The sequence below is a fragment of the Prinia subflava genome, chromosome 8, assembly GCF_021018805.1.
Source record: "Prinia subflava isolate CZ2003 ecotype Zambia chromosome 8, Cam_Psub_1.2, whole genome shotgun sequence".
NCBI lineage: Eukaryota > Metazoa > Chordata > Aves > Passeriformes > Cisticolidae > Prinia > Prinia subflava.
Genome location: NC_086254.1, coordinates 17,694,049 through 17,710,303, shown reverse-complemented (window position 1 = coordinate 17,710,303; position 16,255 = coordinate 17,694,049). Strand labels below are relative to the sequence as shown.

Below are 16,255 nucleotides of genomic sequence, written 5' to 3'. Positions count from 1 at the left end.
CCACTTAGCACAAGGCACAGGCTTTTCTTCCCACCCCCACAAACCCTGTTCTCCAGGGATTTTAGAAGGAACCCTTGTTCACTGGAAAATTGTTAAATTATTTGCTTGTTCTTCTTTAATCCAACTTTTACGAGTTGGTTTTTTCCCTCTCTTCTTCTCTGTTGTTGCTGGAAGAGTAAGAGCAGCTGAATTTGCTCAGTTCCTTGCTCTTTGCAGGGGAGCCTGGCTGGATGCTCAGCTGGGGCTCTGTAGGACACGGGGCTGCTCTCAGCTGGATTGTTGCAGCTGGAGCAGGAGGGGCTGATCCCAGACATTTGATTTTAGGCTGGTCAGAAATGGGTTTGGAGCCTGCTCTCTGTGCAGATTCCAGAGCCCCAGCCTGGGCCAGCAAAGCCTGGGCACACTGGCCAGGAGCAGCCAGGCCACGTCCCTGCCAGTGCTCCTGCCTGCTCTGAGCCCTCCTGTTGTGGCTGGGTCACCGAGGGCTGCTCTGGCACAGCCTGGTCTGGCAGAGCTGGGGCCTGATTTGTGGGATTAGTTGATGTGAACTTGGAAAATCCTGCTGGAGGCACAGGCCAGCCGTGGTGCCTGTGATGCTGGAGAGCCGGGGCATGGCAGGGAGCTCTCCTGGCTGAGCAGGCTGGCTTGGGTTGCTGGCATGGAGGCAAAGTGCCCGCTCAGCCCTGGGGACGGGGCCACAGGAGCGTCTGTGCCAGGGATGTGGCACTGCCAGGGGCTCTCGTGGTGCCCCTCAGGGCTGTGCTGCTCACAGGCTCAGACCTGTGGGCTGTTACCTGCATTTACACCTGTGGGGGCTGCACAGCCTCTCTGGGCTGTGTGGGGAGGGAGCAGGGATTGTCCTCACCCCCCTCGGGTTGTCAGAGGAGCTGCCTGAGGTGGCTCCAGCACAGCTCCCTGCAGCACCAGTGGGGGGAACCAGCCCTGGGGGGAACCAGCCTCATGAGCACAGGAATCAGCAGTGCAGGGAAGGCTTTGGGGCTGTGGTTCCCTGGTGGCCCCAGCCCTTCCCACCTCACTCCCACCCACCAGAGACTCCTTAGGATTGTGCCACAGAACTGGGATGGGGCTGCATCCCTGGCCTGGGGCTGCCTCCCTGGCCTGGGGCTGCCTCCCTGGGATTGGGCTGCATCCCTGGGACGGGGCTGCATCCCTGGGACGGGGCTGCATCCCTGGGATGGGGCTGCCTCCCTGGGATGGGGCTGCATCCCTGGGATGGGGCTGCCTCCCTGGCCTGGGGCTGCATCCCTGGGACGGGGCTGCATCCCTGGGACGGGGCTGCCTCCCTGGGACAGGGCTGCCTCCCTGGCAGCGTTGGCTTTCTCTTGGAGCAGTGGAGGCAGTGTGAGCCCGGTGCAGAGCAGAGCTCGGGTGCTCTCCCCATCTCCCAGGGCTGGACTCCCAGCTCCTGCTCCAGTGGCACCTGTTTGCCCAGGTGTGCCTGGCACGGGAGCTGGAGCTGGGCAGGAATTTCTGTCTCAGCTCCTCCCCTCCTCCTTCCCCTGGCTCTGCAGAGGCTGAGCACTGCTGGAGCCTCTCAGCCCTGCCTGGGTTTGCTGCCCAGCAAGGTCCCTGTTCTGCTCAGGGGAAGGATCCAGGCTGAGCTGGGTTTTTGGCTGGTGTTTGTGGCCTGGGACCTGGGGCTGCATCACTGCCCAGGCCTATCCAGGCTTGAGCCATAACCTGCCCACCTCCATCTTCCCTTTCCAGCCAGGAACAGACAAATGTGTGCAGCAAGGCAGAGCTTTTCCTTTTCATCCTGGCCCTGGAAGGCAGGTTCCTGTTTTAGGGATGTAACACATGGTCAAGCTGCAGATGGTCACGTTGTTTCTCACGCTCTTTTCTGGCTACTAAAGGTGCAGATAATTAATAAGAAGCTGGACTTTAGCAGCGTTCAATCCAAGTGTGGCTCAAAGGATAATATCAAACACATCCCGGGCGGAGGCAGTGTGAGTACCTTCACACTTTCAATGCTCTATAATAGTTCTTATTATAAGTGGCATGTTGTGTACACTAAACTGCCAATGCTATCTGCAGAGACCCTGCCATCAGATAGCTATTGGTGACGTGCAATGACTCTTTTCTGGCTACCAAAGGTGCAGATAATTAATAAGAAGCTGGACTTTAGCAGCGTTCAATCCAGGTGTGGCTCAAAGGATAATATCAAACACATCCCGGGCGGAGGCAGTGTGAGTACCTTCACACTTTGAATGCACTGTAATAATCTGATTTTAGTGGCATGTTGTTACACTAATCACCAATGCTATCTGCAGCCACCCTGCTGTCACATAGCCATTGGGGACGTGTTGTCTTTTAACACCCCTAACCCAAAAAGGAACCCTAACAAGTCCTGGACATGCCTGACATGGACAGAACTAACTGCCCCGTGTCCAAACCACGTCTGTAACAAAAAACCATCCCAGTAACTCCAGGGCTTTGCACTGCCTGGAGGGCTGAAAGCCTCCTTGTCTGCGGGATGGGGCCTCTGGCACACGGTGGTGCAGGAGATGGGTGTGGGTTTATGAGCAGGCCCAGTCCTCATTGCTCAATGTGCTGTTAAATTGGACATGATCCTGCCCAACATGTGAACATGCCCATTCCCATCAGGCAAGTATGATCCATGCAAATATTGAGTTTCTCCTTGCTAATGGATGTGTCCAGCAGCGCCCATGGAGGCTGAGCCTGAAGTATGGTTGAGTTAATTGATTTGAATGCTGGCATTTCCAGCTGTTCCCACATAAATACCAGACTCAGCTTTCAGTTACTGTGCCAGAAACCTGGAGAAACTCCACAGAGGTTGGTGGATTTACAGCTGCAGACAGTTCGGGTCCAGGAAAGATGCTGGCCCGAGCAAGGCACATCCCTGAGACCCCAGACAGTGTGACTGGAGTTTGTGGGTCCTGGTCTGAGATGTTCCCCATGGATTTTCCTTGGGCTGTTTTTGATCTCTGTGGATGCCCTCCCTGAGAAACTGAGCCTTGCAGAAGGCTTGGCAGGTGACCAGAGGGACACAGCTGTGTTTGCAGCCTCTGGCTTAAATCCGGTGTGACTGCAGTTACCTCCCAGGCCAGAGGAGCTGCTCTGCAGAGCTCAGACCCTGTGGAGCAGCCCCAGGGTTGTTCCTCCTCCTTGCTCTGGGGTCCTGCCCTGCCCGGGCTGCCCAGGCCGTGGTGGAGCAGGGGTTGGTGCTGCGGCTGTGATGAGCTCATCCCTCCTCCACAGCTCACACCGTGGGCAGCTGCACTGGGTTAGGAATCACCTGGATTTTCACCTGGGGGTTGTGATCCCTCCCCAGGTCCTGGCAGAACTGAAAGCCCCACGGGCTGTGCCAGGCTGGCAGGGGCAGTGGGGCTGCCCAGGCTGTCCTGGGGCTCCCTTGGGAGAGGGGCAGCAAGAGACCCCAGGGCTTCAATGCCTCTGGGACTTAACCCCCCTCGACAGCAGCAGCCCCTGCGCAGCCACCGCCGCTCCAGAGGGAGCTGCCACTCCCTGGGCCTGGCTCCTGGATTTTTAAGCCCGTGGATGCTCTGACCAGGGGGTGCCTTAGGCAGAAGTTGGCATTGCTGAGGGGTGGGATCCCCAGGTCTCTGGCACTGAAACAACTCTGTTCCCCTTTTCCTTTCTTGCTAAAATGGGGAGGATCCTTCTGTCCTTCCCAGCAGGATGGGAAGGGATGACAGAGTCCTGTCTGTCAAAAAAGGGACTGGGAATAGAGCAGGAAGTTCCAGTTGCTGATTGCTTGTTCTGGAAATGGGAGGACTTCCAGTCCCAGGTCTCAGTGGTCCCTGAATTGCTGAGACCCTTCATGGTCACAGATGAGATTAGAAAGGCACCAGCTGCCCTTTTTGGGTGTTTCCTGCTTTCCAACCGAGTCCAGCTCCTCTCCTGCCCCAGTGCTTTGAACGTGTGACTTTCCCAGCGCTGTCTCCACGTCTGTGTCCACGGTGTGCCCCAGACCCTGGGGCTGCTTTTCCCCCTCTCTGTCTGCTGTCAAATGTGCCTTTGGTCTGCGTGAGCACCGGAGACAAGGCAGGGCAGCAGGGCTCTGGGGCTGGGCCTCTGTTCCTCCTTTTCCTGGCTCCGGGGTGGGTGAGGGCTGTTCTCAGGGCTGTGACCATCGTGGGGGTGTTGGGGCCAGCCCAGGGTTGCACCTTCCCCTGGGGCTTTTGGGGCAGCCCTGGGTGCTCAGCCGGGAGCAGAGGCTGCAGTGGAGCCTCGGTGCTGCTCTGGGGCTGCAGGAGGCGTCAGCTCCTCTGCACAGCTCCCGTGGGTGCTGGCACATCCCTCTGGGCTCGGGGAGAGCCTCACCCCTGCTGCGGGGCCTGGGGGAGCACGGGGGGCAGCAGATGCTCCCCGGGAAATGCAGGCTGTGCCCAGAGGCAGCCTCGAGGTGTGGGCGATGCCACCTGCCCTGCACGAGCTCCAGCAGCCCCCGCTGAGCCCAGCCGGGCTCCAGGGGCACCTGTGGCCTTCAGGGGATCTTCCTCCCCCTTGTCTCCTGCTCCTGCCGTGGCTGCCGTGTGTGTGCCAGGTCCCAGGGCCCTGCAGACCCCGTGGGTGTCCCTGTGTGGGTGTCCCTGTGTGGGTGTCCCTGTGTGGGTGTCCCCTGTGTGGGTGTCCCGTGTCCCCGTGTTGGTGCCACCACCCCGTGCACTCTGGGGATGGGGGGGGTCTGTGGAATGGCTGGAGCCCACCTTGAGAGGCATCACGGGCAAAGCTCATCCAAACAGAGCTCAAGTATCACCAAATGTGGTTCAATATTTTATAATTGCCATTTTTATTTCTATGATGTGAACTCCAGTTATTTAGACTTTGCTTTGCATTTTTTTTTTTTTTTACTCTTATTTTCGTTACAGCATTTTTCAGAAATGCATATTTTGGTCACTCTTTTAAAAGTTCTGTGCACATTGATCATTTCTGTTCTTTCAGTTTTTGTGGACATAAGCTTTATGTTTTACACCAGAAAAGGTATTTATTTTTTTACATTTTCTCTCTGGTATATCTCCTCCTTTTGGATGATGTGTATGCAAATCTTAATTAATTACCACTCCACTTTCTCTCTCACTCGAGCACTTTAAAATTGCCTCTGCTCCCCCCTCTGTGGAGAGGTGATCTCGTGCATGCTGACATGTTCAGAGGCTACTGCACACGGGCATTAATGCTCTCCCGTTTCTGATGAGTTTCCTTGGTGTCATTAATTAACCCTGCTGGGTTGAGCTGTCCTTTCCCTCCAGTGCAGCTCAGGTGCCGCTGTGTGTTGTGTTCCCCTCCCCTCTGCCCGTGCTGCCACCAGCTCATCCCGGTTTCCTCTCTCCCGTGGGCAGGTGCAAATCGTTTACAAGCCAGTGGACCTGAGCCATGTGACATCCAAATGTGGTTCCCTGGGCAACATCCACCACAAACCAGGTACCTCCCCAGCCAGGTATCCACCACAAACCAGGTACCCCCCGGGCCTGGGGATGGGGAGCAGTGACTGCTCCCGGGCTGTGGGCAGGGCAGGCAGTGACTGCAGCATCCCCCAGCCCCGGAGTGCTGGTGCTGCCCCCAGTCCTGACACACCTCTCACTCCTCTCTTGCAGGTGGTGGCCAGGTGGAGGTGAAATCTGAGAAACTGGACTTCAAAGATAAGGTGCAGTCGAAAATCGGGTCCCTAGATAACATCAGCCACGTCCCTGGAGGAGGCAATAAAAAGGTAGGGGGGCGCTGGGGATGGCTGTGGGCGTGAGGGGGCCTGGCCTGGCACAGGGGACACAGGGGACGTGCTGGGCAGGGCTGTGGCTCTGCTGCCAGGATCTCTGTGCCCTCCTGTGGCCGCCTCAGTGAGCGCAGGCAGTGCCAGCCTCTGCTGCGGTTTCCTGCTCTTTCTGCTGCCTCTGAAGCTGTGTTTGTGTCTCAAACCTTCCGAGTGTCACCATCAGCAGGCTGTGCTGTGCTGTCACACAGAGCTGGCACCGGGGAGCTGCAGGGGGGTTGGTCCCCAGTGAAAGTGGAGCATTAAAGGCTCAGCTTTATTTAGAACAGGTGACTTTGCAGCAAACTGGCCCTTCAGGAGGTGATTTCTCCTTCCTGACCGAGGGCTCTGGGAAGGGAGGGAGCGTTTGGGGGATGGAAATTGAAAGACAAAAGACACTCGGGTCAGGGCAGTTCTGACCTTGAGCTGAGCTGCTCCCACCAAGGCTTTGATGGTGACTTCAGTGAGTCTTAGCCAAGCAAAACAGCCCCACAGCTGGGCTCCAAGGCCACCAGGTCCCCAGCAGGCAGGGGGGTGAGGACATCAGGTGAGCACAGAGCTGAGACTCCAGCCTGGTGACACGCAGGCTTCAGCTTCCCCAGGGAAAAGTGGTTTTCATCTGGCTTGCTTTTGCAGCACTTTTGTCTCAATGGGAGGGGAAGGTTCTGTTTCAGCTCCTGTATTTTGGCACTTTGTTCTTGGCCACGTGTTCTCTGTGCAGCTCCAGCTCTCACCTCCAGCTGGCCTCTGACTGTGGGACCGCTTGACTTCCTTACCCTTCTCTCTGACGTGCATCAGCCTCCCCTGTGCTTCACTGAGCCTTTGCCATCGCTTTTGTGATTCCAGTGGTGGCTCTGGCACATCCTGGCACATTCACTGGGCCATAGTTTGAAGAACTTGCCCTCTGCAGGGGAGTTTTTCTGCAAGGCTGTGACCCAGCCGTGGCATCACCACCTCAGCCTTCCTCACCTGGTGGCTGCCCCTCCCCTGCCTAAACCCAACCCAGAGGAGGTTGTGGCTGTAACAGAGTCCAGCTGCAGCTCTGCTGCCCCTTTCCTGTGTCCCTGAGCCCCTCCTTGCTCTGTGACACACAGATCCACATTTGGACTCAGTCCACAGCTCTTCGGGCTGTGGTTCCTGTGCTGGGTCTGCCTCGGAGCCGGGTGCTCCCTGCTCTGCCCCAGTCCCTGTGCTCTCCCTTGCTGTTCCTGGAGAGATTTCCCCCCTGGCTCCAAAGGCAGCCACTCTTCTTTCTATGAGTCAGTGAATGGCCCTGTTTTTCAGAGCTTTTTCTCCCCATTTTTCTATTTCTTCTCTATATTTTTTGTCTTTTTCCTTCTGGCTGGCACTCCTTGGATCATGGTTTTTGTTGCTGATGCATTTTTTGCCCCCCACTGCCCTGGGTGGGTTTCTTCACCTGTAGAGAGAGAAAGGCAAGGAAGACAAGAGCTGGACCCCGAGCCCAGACCCCGCTGGGCTCCAGGCCCTGGTGCTGGAGCCGCTCACCCCCACGGAGCCCCCAGCCTTGCTCTCGGCTGGGGAGGGCACCTGTAAGTAGCAAAGCAGACCCAGGTCACCGGGAGAGGGGTTTGGCTCCTGGGCTAAGGGGAAGCTTCATGTGCCCCCCATCTCTCTGCCAGGGGAGTGGGAGCAGCCCAGGCTGTGCCCTCTGCGTTCTGGGACCCAGAACCTCGCCTGGGGAGGATCTGGCAGCATCCAGTCCTGCTGTCCCCTCTGGTGCCTGGGACGTGCCCGAGGACTGGGGACACTGGGACACTGCTCCGAGCTCTGCTCCCACCTCTCAGCAGCCGTGCCCCAGTGGACCTGGCAGGATCCTGTGCCCCCCTCTGTGCCCCCCTGACGCCCTCCTCTCCCCGCAGATTGAGACTCACAAGCTGACCTTCCGTGAGAACGCCAAAGCCAAGACCGACCACGGCGCCGAAATCGTCTACAAGTCCCCCACCATCTCCGGAGACGCCTCCCCGCGCCGCCTTAGCAACGTCTCCTCCAGCGGCAGCATCAACCTGGTGGACTCCCCGCAGCTGGCCACGCTAGCCGACGAGGTGTCCGCCTCGCTGGCCAAGCAGGGCTTGTGATCGCCGCACGGCGGCCACCAGGAGAAGACAAGGAAAGGAAACAAAAAAGAAAAGAAACAAAAATAATAATCTGGCCTTCTTCCTCTGTTCCTTTTACAGCTGCTTCCCCGTCCCTAACTGGTTAATGATTTAACCTGCTTTTACTGTTCATTCAGCTCTAGCTCCAGGACTTCAAAATCAGTGACACTATGAGGTACAAAACCTCCTCTCCCCCTGCTCCTCGGAGCGCACAGCCCGTCCCCGTCCCCGTCCCCTGCTCCTGCCGCGTCCCTCGCTGTCCCAGCCCCGCCCGGGGCCACCCGGGCAGGCGGGGAGGGGGCCCGAGGGGCGGCCACGGCACGACGCTGACCCGAGCACCCCACACCAGCACAGGGCAGCGGGTGGCCCTCCTGGGAAGGGGCTGTGACCTCGCCCAGCTCGTGCCCTGCCGCTGGCCGGGCTGGCCCGCGGGCCGGACGCGTCCTGGGTGCGCAGCCAGGGCTGCGGGGAGGTGCCCTCCCTCCCTCCCCGCGTCAAATTTTCCCGCTGATTTGGAAAGAAACCTTTTGTTTTTATTTCCGAAAGCCGAGATGTGTATGAAGATAACGGCCAGGTACCCCCTAACCCGCTCCCAGCTCCGGCAGCTGGAGTTCAGGCGACGCCGGGTGCCCGCTCCGAGGGGCCCCGGGCGGCCGTTCCCCTCTCCGTGGCTGTGCTGGAACCGCTGAGTGGATGAGTAGAGGCTTTTCCCCATTCCTTTGGCAGCCCCTCGTGTCGTAGAGTAGATTTGTCTGTATATGCTTGGACCGTGCCAGGGTGATTGTTTTCATAAACGAGCATGTGTTTAAAAAATAAATGCTGTAAGTAGTTTTGAGCTGCCCCGCGCCGGCTCCGCCGCAGCCCGGCCCCGGTGCCGCAGGAGGTGCCCGGCACCGCATGTCTGCCGGGGGGCCGGGGCGCCCCGGGAGCTTGGATGAGAGGCACTCACAGCTCCAGGGCTGGGATGGCTCCTGGATTTGGGTGCAGCTTGTGACATTTTCGGGTTGTTCTTTTTCTTTCCCTGCAAGGTCAGCTCAGCGATGGCGGAGGTGGCAGCTCCATGGCTCTGCTGTGCCGGTGGCAGCGGTGAGACCCCGGGAGGACGCGGGGGAGCGCGAGGGGGGCGGCAGCAGCTCCCCCAGCCCGGCTGCTCCCTGGCACTGACCCCCCTTTCCGGGCGCTCCCCGGGTGTGAGCTGGCAGCGTCTCACCCCTCACACGGCACTGACCCCCCAGCACCGCTCGGGGACAGGAGCCAGTCGAGTCATTCCTTTGGCTGCTTTTGTTCCCGGGGCTGTCCCCGCCTGCCCCTTCCCTCTGCAACCAAAGAGGCCGAGGTGCCACCAGTGCAGCTCCGTGTGTGTCCCCCCACCCTGTCTCCCCAGAGGCCCCAGCCGAGCTCTGGGGGTGCAGCTGCAGGTGGGAGGGCAGAGGGGGCCCGGCGGGGCCGCAGCCCCTGCACGCCCCGGCCGTGCTGCAGGGAAAGCCGCGCTTTCCCAGCGAGGGCTGCAGTCCTGCTCGGACAGGGCTGGCGGGGAGTCAGGGCCCCTGGCTGTCCTTGGGGCGGTGGCTGGGTGCCACCAAGGCTGTCAGAGCAGCTGTTCCTGGGCAGAGCAGCGATTCCTCCCAGGACAGGACCTGCTCCCCTCCCGCGGGAGCTCCGAGGCCGCTGTCGCCCCGTCCCTCTGTGAGGCCGGGCTGCCGCAGGCCTGGCTGCGGATGGGGACGGCTTGGGAGGTCCAACCCTTCTCTCTGCAGCCCCGGGAGCTGCTTTATTGCTGGGGAGAGGCTGGTCCAGCACCACCACCGTGTCCAGCTTGTCACTCGCTCCGTTCACTTGACTCCATGATTGTAAGACTCTGTGCTCCGTCCCTGACTCTGTAGCGCCGCAGGAGCGCCGCGGTTTTTGTCCTTTGTAGAACGAGCAAGTTGGGAGAGCCCTCAAAGCATCACCTCCTTACCCCTTCTGGGCTGCAGGATGGGGTAGCTGAGCTCACCCGTCCTGTGCCACCCCTGTCCCCTCCCTGCAGCCCCTGAGGGACACCGGCGCCCAGGGCTGGGATGTCCTTTGTGGGCACCGAGCTCCACTGAGCAGCCCCTGCCCACTCCGTGTCCTCTGCCCGGGCTGTCGTCCCCCCGGGGGCTGTGGGGTGCCAGGACAGCCCTTTACATCCACCGTGTCACCCGCTGTCCCCTCCAGCAGCCCGAGCCACGTCCCCCGCCCCTACCCTGCGTTCAGACCCAGGCCTGAGGGTCCCCGTCAGCAGCCGGACAACCTGACCCCGGCGTTTCCTTTACTCCACACACATCTTGGGTCTGAAAAGGGTTAAAACCGGCACTGATTAAAAAACAAACAAACAAAAAAATCCTATTTCTGCACTCCAAAAGATTCTGCGTGTTAGCAAAGGTCGGTGCCAGCCTGTGTTGGCAGCCCCGCGCCCCGCGCTGCGCCGGGGAGGGGAGGGAAGGTTTGATCTCAGTGTATCATTCTAGCTTAGCTTCTGTCTGTGGGTGTCCATAGTGTATCGTGTGTTTAACAACTGGTTTACACTGTTGCCGTAAAAGTGAATTTGGAAATAAAGTCATTACTACGATCATGGTAACTGGCACCTCTTTTGCACGGGGGACGCAGGGTGGGGCAGCGCGGAGGGGCAGGGGCTGCTCGGCAGCTTCTGAAGCTCCCACGCTTCTTCCTGGGGCACAGAGGGGAGTGGGAATGATGACCCTGCCCGGCAGAGCCAGGAAGCACCAACAGTGTCTGGAGGAGAACCAGCAGCACCCAGTTAACCCCAGAAATGTAAAATAACCCCCAGCCCGGGGGCTCCTCCTCTTGCTGACAGTAACTGCGGGAAAAAACCATCACAGAGACAAGAAGAGGCCACAAGCGCAGGAGGGAAGCGGCTGATCTGGGTGCACTGTGGGCCCCTTCCCTGTCCCAGCTCAGTGTTCCACACTCATCAAATGGAATATTACATTTTAATTTTTTTTTTAATATTTTCTTCTTTTTTTTTTTTTTATAAGCACATTTGTGCTTTGCCAACAGAATCAAGACATTAACAAAGATCAGCTTCTCGGAAGAAAAGCATTTCTATATAACAAGGACATTACACAGCTCAAAGCAGGAAAAGAAAATATTTACAAAATACAAGGTGGGTTTTTTTTTTTGTGATTTTTATAATGCTAAAAGGGTTATTCAGAATTTTCAACCTTATAAATAGAAAAGCACTTCTGCAGAGGGATATGGTAGCGCCGTTGTTTGTTGGGTTTTTGTTTTAAAGAAACGATGACGGATCCTTTAAACTAGAACAGAACCAAAACCACGAGATCATGTTGAAAATTGTGAAAACCCCGACCATGAAGCAGTTCAGCGACTATTTCTTTACGATTACAAAATGGAAAAAAAAAAAAAGTCCTTTGCATTTTTTTTTCCGTTTTTTTTTGGTGATGTGATTATACATAAGACAGGCACAATGCTAGCAACAGGACAGGCCCAGGAGCGGCACCGTCAGGACCGGGAAGCGTTCGGTGCGCGGGGTCCGGGAGCGCTGCGGGCGCGGGACCGGGCGGGAGGGACGGGCAGGGACAACGAACTGGGCTCAAACTCAACTCCCTGTCAGGAGGGGCACCGGGGGCGCCCCGGAAACGAAACGGAACCGACACCGGTGCTGGGACGGCGCGGGAGTGGAGCGAAGCTGTGGTGACCCCACGCGGGATGGGGATGACCCTGATCCCCCAGAGCCGCCTCCTGCCCCCATCCTCCCCTCTCTGCTCACTCTGACACACACCCCCTGTCTGACACTCCCCTCCTGGGGGTGCCACACACCCCCTGTCTGACACTCCCCTCCTGGGGGTGCCACACACCCCCTGTCTGACACTCCCCTCCTGGGGGTGCCACACACCCACCCCGAGCGCTCCTCGCTCTCAGCTCCTCTGACTGCCCAGCCCCACGGCCAGGGCACAGCTCCAGCACCGGCCACAGCCCAGCTCCAGCTGAACAGCCTCACCCCAACGGGCATCCAAATGCCCTGGGAATTCTGCTCCTGCTCAAAGCATCGGGGACTCTTCCCCTCCCTGCCCTCGAAACACCAGGTGGGCACAGGGTGCTCCCCAACTCCCACCCCTGCCACGCCAGGCTGAGGGTGGGGCACCCGCAGGGTCCCTCCTTTCCCCCTGCCGGGAATGCAGCCACGGCCAGGGCAGCTCCAAAGCAGGGGAGAAGGAAGGGGGAGGCATCCCCAGGGGCAGAGGGAGGATTAGGGAGGGACAGAATCCCTCCTTGGGATACCTGGAACTACAACCTGGGGCAGGAAAATGCAGGAGGGTGGAAGTGCAGGTGGGCACTCTGCAGGTGAAGACAGCCAGACAGTGAAGGTTGCAATCCCAAGACACTTTTCACCACTAATTTCACTCCACTAAAACCTTTCAGGGTGGGGGGGAGTGGGTTAAGAGAAAACGACACCCTTTTGTTGGGAAAAACTATCCCCGAAATCTGCTAGTCAGCTAAATCCTGTGCTCTAGTTTTATACACCTAAAGGAGGGAGGAAAGGGGAGGGGGTCTGGTGGGCTGCTCCCCTCCCGAGGCTTCACTCCACTGGGAGGAATCCGGGGGCTCATTCATGTGACGAGGAAACATGGAGAAGGAAAAAAAAAAGAAAACAAAAAGGAAAAAGAAAAAAAAAAGAAAAAAAAAAAGAAAACAAAAAACAGTTTCTAAACTCCTTAAATTCACTAAAAACTGTGAAAATTCCCGGCAGGATGTTTGAATATCAAACGCAGATTTTGGAAGCTTTAATGCCAAGAGTTAGTTCTGTGTGTTGGTTTGCTCATGTCTCCCGTGTGTCTCTATCTGTGCGCTGGCCGCAGGACTGCGGAGCAGGAGGAGGAGGAGGAAGAGGAGGAAGAGGAGGAGGAGGGGGGGGCCAGCGGGGCTCGGCTCTTGAGGCTGGCCAGGCTGGGCGAAGCCGAAGTGCCGTCGCATTCCCGGGAGGATTTGCTGCCCGACGTGCGGCGGGTGCAGCGCGACAGCCGGTCCTGGGCGTCGGGCGGCTCCTCGCACTCCGTCCGGGGGTCGTAGGAGAGCGGGAAGGAGCGGCGCTCCCAGGGCTGCACGGCCTGGGGAGAGAGCCGGGTCAGGGGGAGCCCTGGGGACGCCGCCGGCCTCACTCCTGAGCCCCGCGGCTCTGGAGGCAGCCCCAGACGAGCTGGCACTGGCAGCGCTGCCGTGACCCCACGGGCCCAGCGCTCCCGCACCGCCCCACGCGGGTTCCACGCGGGATCCACGCGGGATCCACGCGGGTTCCACGCGGGTTCCACGCGGGATCCACGCGGGATCCACGCGGGTTCCACGCTGCCTCCCCACGCCAGGGTCACCTGTGAGGACACACCCAGAACCCACCTGCTCGTCCAGGCCGGCCTCGGGCGTGGAGCAACGCGTGTCCTCACTGGACAGGAGCCGCAGGGAGTCCCGGGACAGGGGCGTCAGGGGGGCACAGAGCAGTTCGGGGCTGATGGGGCTGCGTGGCGAGTGGGTGTGGGACACCTCCAGGTGGGAGTGGTAGCTGCCCACCTCAGGGGACGCTGGCTGGGGAGTCGAGGGGTTCCCCAGCTGGGGGGTCGTCCGTCCGTCCGATGATCTGTAGGACCTGAGACAGGAGCAGGTCTGAGAGCCCAGCCACGCTCCCCACTGCTGCCCCATCCCAGCCCAGGATCCTTCTGTCCTGATGGGGGCTGTGCCTGCAGGTCCTGGCAGGGCTGTGCCTGCAGGTCCTGGCAGGGCTGTGCCTGCTGCCCCCCTGGCAGGGCTGTACCTGCTGCCCGCCTGGCAGGGCTGTGCCTGCAGGCCCTGGCAGGGCTGTGCCTGCAGGCCCTGGCAGGGCTGTACCTGCTGCCCCCCTGGCAGGGCTGTGCCTGCAGGTCCTGGCAGGGCTGTACCTGCTGCCCCGGCGCTGCGGGGGGACGCTCGTGCTCCAGAGCCACCGCGCTCGCTCCATCTCCTCACACTTCCCGTGCCGAGCAGCGAAGGCCGAGTCTGACAAGTCCTCAACCTGGAAAGGGAAGGGCAGAGGTCTTGGTCAGAGCTTTCTTCTTTAACACAACCATCTCTGTGGAGTTTTGCCAGCAGTAGTTGCAGTGAGAATTTAAATGTTCATCGTTGAACTGTAGAATGTTCTGAGCTGGGAGGGACCCACAGGGATCCTCCTGGCCCTGCACACCCCCCAAGAGTCCCTCTTGGAGCCCGAGGGCATTGTCCAAACACTTCTGGAGCTCTGGCAGCCCTGTAAAGGAACCAACACCAGCTGCTGGTTCTCTGCTGAGGTCCCTGTCCCTGTTCCCTCCACAGACACTGTCCAGTTGCCACCAGCCTCGTCCCACATTAACTGGGAAATAAAATCCCTCTTACCTCCTCGCTGTCCTCCTCAGGGTTGGCTTTCAGAGCACTGATATCAACTTCACGCCAGCTGCAACACAACCACCACGGGCATCACTCAGGGCACAGCTAGAACCAGGTGCACAGCCCCCTCCCTGCCCAACACCGGCTTTTGGGAAAGGGAAATTCCACCCTGCCACCAGGAGCACACTCAGGCTCAGTGTGAAGTACCAGACCTCCTCGGTGGCCTGCCAGCACAGCTGAGGGCAGAGGAAGGGTACCCTAACCCAAGGGCAGAGGAAGCAGAGCAGAGGCTGCAGCATTTCCTTCTCCTCCTCCCACAGGCTCCCTCCTGCCCACTCTGAAATGGGCCAGGGAAGAGCACAGACGACCAGGAGGAAGAGGGAAGCTGGGGAGGGGCAGAACTGCAAAGTTAACCCACCCCAGGCACCTGCAGAGCTGGGAAACCGCTGGGACCTTTGGCTTAGTAGCAAGACAAGGAGACAACCAGGACTGAGTTTAAACTGAGCACACACTGAGCTGGGCAGCTCAAGGGACCAAGGGACCCTCAGAGAAAAGAGCCCCTAACTCAGCCAGTCTCCAGCACTGGTATGATCAGTTTTCCAACCTTGCCCTCTTTCCCAAGGAAGAAGCAAAGCCCTCTGCTCTCCTCTGGGGCAGTACCTGGGGGTGAGGATCTCCTTGTACTGCAGCTTCTCCACGCGGGTGGTGGCAGCCACGGACATGGGGATGACGATGTTGTTTATGTCAAAGGAGCTCTCGCCCCTCCTCCTCCTCGGCTGCTGCAACACAAGAACCACGTGAGAAAGGGATGTGGAGCCTGGCATGTGGGAAAGTCACTGATGGAAGAGGACAAAATGGCCTTGTCTGACCTACAGACACTTCAGAACCAACATCAATTTGCACGAGACTGGAGTTCCCCTACTGCCTGCTCTGAGTCCTCTTCCCAACCCAAAATCTACTGCCCCAGCAGCAAGGAAGCCCAGATCCCAAGGTGTGGCTGCCCAGAGCGAGGATGGAGCCTTTGGGTGGGGAGCACCCACCCGCAGCCGCCTGGGACGCCTGAACACAGGAGCTCCACCCCTGAGCCCAGAGCGTGGGGCCCAAGGCCTGGAATCCTCTTGCTGGGGGAGGGAAACCTCTTCTTGCATTTCTGAATGAGCTTGTGAAAACACAGCAGGAAAAGCAGCAAGAGAAAACCAGGGTGGGTGTGTAGAGCCAAGGAAAGGCCTTGTTGAGTGTCAGAGCTGCTGAGATGGGCTGTCCAAAACACCAAGCACAATGAAGCTGAACCACCACTGGGTTCTCCTGACACGCTGATGTCACAGTTGGTGATGGAACAACTGAATTCTGCAGAGGAGGAACCCAGTGGGGACTCAGAACCTCATAGCAACCTGGAGCAGGGGGTTCAAGGAGTCCTGCTCCACTGTCCCTGGGTGACATCAAACCCAGGCTTTGGCCCAAACTAACAAATGGAGGGCCAGACAGAAGCCAAATTCTTCACTGGGACACCTGTGAGCTCAGCAGAATTCAGTCTTTCACTGAGGGGCCTCTGCTAACGTGGGCCTTGGGAGGATGGTGGTGACTGATGGAGGAGCTGTGCCATCGCCCTGGCCCGGGGCACACCAGGGGGGAGTTTTGGTTCTGCTCACTCACACAGCTCATGAAGGGCCCACGTCCTGCCATCCTCAAGCACTGGGGGAGCCTGAGTGTGCCTCAGAAGATGGTCTGAGCTCAGTGACTGCTGGAGATTGGGTACAGGTGGAAGATCACCACCACCACCCCTGCTGTGCCCTGCCCATTCCCAGCCCAGTGACACCGAGGCCCCGAGGGGAGCTGTCCCAGTGGGAGCAGCACTGCTGGGGCTCAGCTCCTCTCCTGGCAGCCCCACACTGCTTCAGAACCCAAACCCTGGATGTGAACCAAAGCCAAGGGACAGCTGGGAACGGGAGCACTCACCAGCAGTTGCTCAGCTGGTGGTGAACCCAGAATTGCAGCTGCCAAG

General features: G+C 58.9%; 2 protein-coding genes across 35 annotated transcripts in view; one reads left to right on the top strand and one right to left on the bottom strand.

The window, feature by feature from the left end:
* The window catches only part of MAPT (microtubule associated protein tau), a 40,995-nt gene extending 30,835 nt beyond the window's left edge, over positions 1 to 10,160 (top strand). For 13 of the 31 annotated variants that reach the window (XM_063403697.1, XM_063403687.1, XM_063403696.1 and 10 more), the window contains 6 exons: positions 1,875 to 1,967; positions 2,115 to 2,207; positions 5,343 to 5,424; positions 5,598 to 5,710; positions 7,173 to 7,299; positions 7,630 to 10,160. In XM_063403697.1, coding sequence (XP_063259767.1) covers positions 1,875 to 1,967; positions 2,115 to 2,207; positions 5,343 to 5,424; positions 5,598 to 5,710; positions 7,173 to 7,299; positions 7,630 to 7,634 — 513 coding nt within the window. In that variant the 3' untranslated portion in view covers positions 7,635 to 10,160. Of the gene's footprint in view, positions 1 to 1,874; positions 2,011 to 2,055; positions 2,339 to 4,947; positions 5,425 to 5,597; positions 5,711 to 7,172; positions 7,300 to 7,629 lie in introns of those variants that run through there. The other 18 variants (XM_063403691.1, XM_063403689.1, XM_063403704.1 and 15 more) reach the window with 13 other exon arrangements.
* Positions 10,161 to 10,824: 664 nt separating this feature from the next.
* The window catches only part of KANSL1 (KAT8 regulatory NSL complex subunit 1), a 77,864-nt gene continuing 72,433 nt past the window's right edge, over positions 10,825 to 16,255 (bottom strand). For 3 of the 4 annotated variants that reach the window (XM_063403663.1, XM_063403660.1, XM_063403661.1), the window contains 5 exons: positions 14,914 to 15,032; positions 14,263 to 14,320; positions 13,794 to 13,906; positions 13,258 to 13,504; positions 10,825 to 12,974 (listed from right to left, as the gene is read on the bottom strand). In XM_063403663.1, coding sequence (XP_063259733.1) covers positions 12,705 to 12,974; positions 13,258 to 13,504; positions 13,794 to 13,906; positions 14,263 to 14,320; positions 14,914 to 15,032 — 807 coding nt within the window. In that variant the 3' untranslated portion in view covers positions 10,825 to 12,704. The remainder of the gene's footprint in view (positions 12,975 to 13,257; positions 13,505 to 13,793; positions 13,907 to 14,262; positions 14,321 to 14,913; positions 15,033 to 16,255) is intronic. The other variant, XM_063403662.1, reaches the window with a different exon arrangement.